General features: G+C 55.3%; 1 protein-coding gene across 1 annotated transcript in view; it reads right to left on the bottom strand.

The window, feature by feature from the left end:
• Nucleotides 1–1,485: 1,485 nt before the first annotated feature.
• The window catches only part of ZNF668 (zinc finger protein 668), a 12,863-nt gene continuing 7,972 nt past the window's right edge, over nt 1,486–6,376 (bottom strand). The window contains exons 2-3 of the mRNA XM_017515520.2: nt 4,081–4,749; nt 1,486–2,894 (exon numbers count right to left, since the gene is read on the bottom strand). Coding sequence (XP_017371009.1) covers nt 1,682–2,894; nt 4,081–4,727 — 1,860 coding nt within the window. The 5' untranslated portion in view covers nt 4,728–4,749 and the 3' untranslated portion in view covers nt 1,486–1,681. The remainder of the gene's footprint in view (nt 2,895–4,080; nt 4,750–6,376) is intronic.

The raw sequence follows: 6,376 nt of genomic DNA, 5'->3' as shown, positions 1-6,376 counted from the left end.
GGTGTGAGCCACCATGCCTAGCCCATTAAACATATTTTATTATTTATTTATTGAAGTTTCCCTCTGTTGCTCAGGCTGGAGTGCAGTGGCGCGATCTGGTCTCAATGCAACTTCTGCCTCCCAGGCTCAAGCAATTCTTCTACCCCAGACCCCCGAGTAGCTAGGATTACAGGCACCAGCCTCCACACCTGGCTAATTTTTGTATTTTAGTAGAGATAGGGGTTTTATCATGTTAGCCAGGTTGGTCTTGAACTCCTGACCTCAGGTGAACCACCCATCTCATCCTCCTAAAGTGCTGGGATTACAGGTATGAGCCTCTGCGCTGGCCTTTTATTATTTTTATTTTTATTTTTATTTTTTTGAGACCGATTTTCATTCTTATTGCCCATGCTGGAGTACAATGGCACAATCTCGGCTCACTGCAACGTCTGCCTCCTGGGTTCAAGCAATCTCCTGCCTCAGCCTCCCAAGTAGCTAGCTGAGATTAGAGGCGCCCACCACCACACCTAATTTTTGAATGTTTTAGTAGAGATGGGGTTTCACCATGTTGGCCAGGCTGGTGTGGAACTCCTGATGTCAGATGATCCTCCCACCTTGGCATCCCAAAGTGCTGGGATTAAAGTTATGAGCCACCGGGCCGGCTGACATCTTTTAATAATCAGTCTTTCCATTCAGGTATATGCTATGTGTCTCCATTTACTTAGGTCTTATTTCATACCATTCAGGTTGGAGATATCATTTCTTCATACAGGTTTTGCACATTTCTTGTGAAGTTCATTCCTTCATTGTCTATGGGTTTTGTTGTAAATTGGAAATCCTTTTTCCACCAAGTATATTTTCTAATTTGTTACTATAGTATACAGGAAAGATAACTAATTTTTATCTTGTTTATTATCTATGAAAGGATAAAAGTAGAAATACTCAGTAAAAGATTTCTATGATCAAGTTAAGTATGGGCTAAACAAAGCTAAACAGATGTGTCCACTGCTAACCTTATCAATGTTTGTGATAATTTTTTTTTTTTGAGACAGAGTCTCGCTCTGTCGTGCAGGCTGGAGTGCAGTGGCACCATCTCAGCTCACTGCAACCCCTGCCTCCTGGGTTCAGATGATTCTCCTGCCTCAGCCTCCCTGGGACTACAGGTGAGCGCCACCACACCCAGCTAATTTTTGTATTTTTAGTAGAGACGGGGTTTCACCACGTTGGCCAGGATAGTCTTGATCTCTTGGACCTTGTGATCTGCCCACCTCAGCCTCCCAAAATGCTGGTATTACAAGCCTGAGGGACTGTGCCCAGCCAGGAATTTCCTTTCTTACCTGCCCATGGAACCTTTTGTCACAAGACATCCTGAAACATGCTTTGGGAAACTGCATCCAAAGACCCTTCTAGTTTCAAATCTGTGGATCCAGGGGTCTTTGCTGAACCTCATCTGATGCCCGACCTCCCTCCCACTCATCCCCAACCAGAAGAAAGAAGACGACCTGGTGCCAAAATGAAAGCTTTAATGAGTGTTACTCCTAGACAGTCATATCTCAGCTGTTGCCAGCCTCCACTGTCCCAGCTCTTTTAGCTGGGCGACAGGTGAGCTAGTTGCTGAGGGGTAGGGATGCAAAAGGAGGTACAGGAAGCCCCCCATGGGGCATGGCTCCCGGAGTGTGGTGCGTGGTGGGGGGCACTGGCTTTAGGCCGGCCCCTCTTCAGGCATTCCAAGCAATGCCACCAGGGGCTCCAGGGGCGTGGGGGTTCTCATGGGCACAGGATGAGTGCGTTCGTGCTTGCGCAGGTCGCTAGCACTCAAGAAGGCCTTGGGACAATGGGGGCAGGTGTAGGGGCGCACTGAGCTGTGAGTGCGGCTGTGTTTGCGTAGCCCAGCCCGGTCAGAGAAGCTCTTGCCGCACTGGGTGCAGGGAAAGGGTCGGAGCTCCGGGTGTGAGCGCTCATGCCGACGCAGCAGCGTCATCGTGGAGAAGGTCTCCTTGCACTCTCGGCACACAAACTGGGGGGGCTTCTCATCAGCCTCCTCACCCCCCACCTCGCCTGCCCCTTCCAAGGGACCAGGAGCCTCCCGGACACCAGCATCTTGGCATTCCACATGCTCCACCGTCATGCCCACCACCTGCCACTGTGTGGCCATCACGCCACCTGACTCCGGAGGCAGCCCCAGCAGTCCTGCTGAAGGGTCCCCTAGCCCCGCCTCTGCTGCCGGAGTGGCTGAGCCCTCACCTGCCACGCCCACAGGTAGCGCCAACCCCACCACCAGCTCCTGTGCAGGAGGCGCCCCCGCGGCCTCACTGCTTCGATGGGTCCGCTCATGCTTCCTCAGGCTCGACGACACCACAAAGGATTTCCCGCACGCATTACAGTGGAAGGGGCGCTCCCCCGAGTGCACTCGGCTGTGCTTCGTGAGGCTGGCACGCTCGGCGAAGGCTCGCCCGCACTCCTCGCAGCGGAAGGGCCGCTGGCCAGAGTGCACCAGTGCGTGCCGCTTGAGGTCCCAGGAAGCCACGAATGTCTTATCACACTGCAGGCACTTGAATGGCCGGTCACCCGTGTGCACGCGCCGGTGCATGGCCAGGTCCGCCGGCTGCCGGAAGTCCTTGCCGCATTTCTCGCAGTGGTATGGCTTCACCCCCTCATGCGCGCGCTGGTGGCGCCGGAAGCTCGAGGGGTCGGAGAACATGCGGCCGCAGCGCGGGCACAGGAAGGGCTTCTCCCCCGAGTGTGTGCGCTCGTGGCTCTGGTAGGAACTGAGCTGCGTAAAGCCCTTGCCGCAGGCCGGGCAGCGGTAGGGCTTCTGCGCCGCGTGGATGCGCTGGTGGCACGTGAGCGAGGAGGAGCGGGAGAAGCTCTTTCCGCACTCGGAGCAGAGGAAGGGGCGCTCCCCGGTGTGAGACCTGCGGGGGTGTGGAGGACCTGGCATGAAGGCGACAGACCCATAATCTGGCCCCGCTGCCTGTCTGGGCTGTACTTTAGAGGTTCCCCAAACACCCGTGGGTGCCTAGGCCTAATCCCCTAAAAGCCACATGGCTGCCCCCTCAGAGGAAAGAGCCTTCAGGCTGGCTGGGTGTCTCTACTCCAAAGACCCGTTTCTGCACATTAAAGACCAAGATATGGCTCAGGCCTGTAATCCTAGCACTTTGGGAGGCCGAGGCAGGTGACTAAGAGGTCAGGAGATTGAGCCCATTCTGGCTAACATGATGAAACCCATCTCTACTAAAAATACAAAAAATCAGCTGGGCGTGGTGGCACGCGCCTACAATACCAGCTACTCGGGAGGCTGAGGCAGGAAAATCGCTTGAACCCAGGAAGTGGAGGTTGCAGTGAGCCGAGATTGCGCCACTGCACTCCAGCCTGAGCAACAGAGTGAGATTCCCTCTCAAAAACAACAACAAAACAACAACAACAACAAACCAAGATATGTGTCCCCCACCTTTTTTTTTCTCTCCTGTTCCCCAGGCTGGAATGCAGTGGCCTGATCATGGCTCACTGCAGTATCGACCTCCCGGGCTCAAGCCGTCCTCCTACCTTAGCCTCCCGAGTTCCCGGGACTTTCAGAATTGCACATCCCCACGCTCCGGTAATTCTTTAATTTTTATAGAGCAGAGGCTTGCTATGTTGCCCAGGCTGGTCTTGAACTCTTGGGCTCAAGCAATCCTCTTGCCTCAGCCTCCACAAGTGCTGGAATTATAGGCGTGAGCTACCATGCCCAGCCTAGACACGTGTCCTTAATGTAGAGGCTGAGAAAAAAAAAGACCTAGACAGACCAGGCCCCACTCATACCTCCAGGTCTCCACCAAAGACCACAGGAACTGCTCAACTCCAAACCACGCCCCCTTTCCAGCTGGCCTGGAAGGAAGGCCAATCTGCCCCAACCCTCACCAGGGCTCCACCTCAAGGTGGTAAGCCCCAACCCCTGCCCTATCTCTGCCCAATCAGGGGCACCAATTTTTCACACATGCCCAGCCCCTCCCCTTGGATCTACCTTGCCCATCTTCCCACTGGCTCACTTTATCCTAAGACTCAACCCCAGGCCCCATGGGCTGCCCCAGCGCTGTTGCCCATCCCGCAAGGCACCCTCACCGCTCATGGTTGCGGAGGTCCTTGAGCTCTGCGTAGGCTTTGCCGCAGCGCTCACAGCTGTAGGGCCGCAGGCCAGCGTGAGTGCGCCGGTGCTTGCGGAACACTGAAGGGTCGGCGAAGCTCTTGCCGCAGTCGGCGCAGGCGTAGGGCCGCTCGCCCGTGTGGCCGCGCTGGTGGATCTTGAGCTTAGAGAGCGCGCCATAGGCCTTAGGGCAGTGCGCACAGCGGAAGGGCAGCTCGCCAGCGTGTGAGGCCAGGTGCACGCGTAGGCACACGGGCTGCATGAAGCGGCGGCCGCACTCAGGGCACGGAAAGGGCTTCTCCCCTGTGTGGCTACGCCCGTGGCTGCGCAGCTCGGGTGCTGTCTTGTAGGCCTTGGGGCACAGTGGGCACGCATAGGGCCTAGGCTTAGCCGCAGAGCCTGACACCTTGTCCCCACTGGCTTCCTCTGCCTTGGCTTCTGTCTCCGGCTTTGGCTTCACCTCGGCCACCTCCTCAGAGCGGTCTGCCGGCCCATGTGTGGCAGCGTGACGCGCTGCCCTGGGCGCATTTGGAAATGTCTTGGTACAGGACAGGCACTTGTAGCGGCGGCCGGAGCGCTTATAGCCCGGGGCTGGGGATCGGGCCTCTGCAGCCTCCACTTCCATGGCCTTGGTGAACAGGGTGTCTCTGCAAGAGAAGCAAAGTTAGAACTTTGCCTCATGGCCTCAAAGAGGACCCTGTCTCATTTGCATTTCTCACCTCAGAACCCCCACATCCTCCCTGCCCAGCATTCCTGGCTCTGACACCCTGTTTTCATTTCTTTCCTGATGTGCTCATTGAAGAAAGGAGTTGGGCCAGGTGACAGCAAGAGCCACTAAGAAAGGAGGGGGGGGTCACAAAAGGTTCACTTACACTTCCCTCCTCAACCTCTGGGCTTTTCCAAACAGTGGGATTCCCAGAGGCCCAGGTTCCATCTGTCTCACCATCTTCCTTCTTTGGCTTAGTGTCCAAGAACTATGCCAGGATGAAGTGTCCTATGTGAGCTGCAGATGCAGAAGGTACCCAGACGTGGGCCTGGCTTGAAAATCTCCAAGGAAGACAGACCTGGGACCAGAAAAGGGCTGAGCCAATGGGCCAAATCTGGTAGCTGGCACTGTCTGGAAGTGACAGGCACCCAGCATCTGTGTTTTCTTTCCTCCTCTGGATGGTCAGCTCAGAGACAGCAACTATTCACACAGAATTCTGGCCTTGCACACTTGCATGGGGCCTCCGCCCCAGACTGGAATCTGGTCCACTCTCTGCTCTGGAATCCCTGTTGGCCTGTTCCCAAAACTCTGGTAAAGGAGAATCACTCTCAAGGCAGCCTGAGCCATTGCTAGCAGCCAGAAGCCTGTTTCTGAGTCATAACTGATATATCTGATCTAATGTGGCCTCCTGGGATACCAGCTGTAGCTGAGATCCCTACTCTCTGGTCCAGAACCCAGACGCCCTCCACCCAGCTGCTCCTGGGGATCATGGTTGGGAGGAAACAGGATTAACGGCTGAATTAGTCTTAACACCAGCTCATCCTCCCTGGGGGATGAAGAGAAGAGGATTATGGCAGATCCACTTAAGGAGTGAGTGCTCAGCAGCTGATGCTGAAGGAAGGGGGCTGAGGAGTGGGGGCTGCAGGGAGGCAGGTGTGCCCAGAGGCTAGGAGGCCTACGTTCTACTCCCAGTACCGTGGATTACTATGACACCTCAGTGAAATGAGTGTTGTTTATAGGCCTGTTTCCTCATCTGGACACCTTAGGTGTTGGTGGCTTCTAAGTTTATGACACTGGGGTTGAGGAGGAGGAGGGAAGTGAGCTCAGCCAGGAGAGTGCTGGGGAAAATACAGAGACTCAGGGCCCCTTACGCCAGGAATGGGTGGGAGAAGCAGCTTACCTGGTTGACCCTGGGAGAACACAAGAGCCCCTGAGGCACAGCAAGGGCCACATCCTTAAGAGTCAGCACCCTTCTGCCCGAAGTCCCGGCCTCAGTCCTGCATGCCGCCCTCCCTCCCCAACGCCATGCAGCCGGTCTTGGTCTTCTCCCAAAAGTACTGTGTGATGTTTTCTGTTCCTTGCTCAAGAACTTTCCATGGCTTCCACCACACCATGCAAGTCCCCAGGTCCTTCCTGCTTGTTCCAAATCTGACAAGTCCTTCACTGGAGCCCCACTTCCTCCAGGAGGCTCCTCAAGCATCTCCTCTTTGGCTTTGGCCCCAATACCACAAAACTGCATTCTATTCTCAGCTTGGTTATTTCACTTTTCCCACTAAATCCTGGCACTT

Source organism: Cebus imitator, unplaced genomic scaffold, assembly GCF_001604975.1.
Source record: "Cebus imitator isolate Cc_AM_T3 unplaced genomic scaffold, Cebus_imitator-1.0 Scaffold552, whole genome shotgun sequence".
NCBI lineage: Eukaryota > Metazoa > Chordata > Mammalia > Primates > Cebidae > Cebus > Cebus imitator.
Note: the sequence above shows the minus strand (reverse complement) of the source record. Positions and strands in the feature narration are given on the sequence as shown.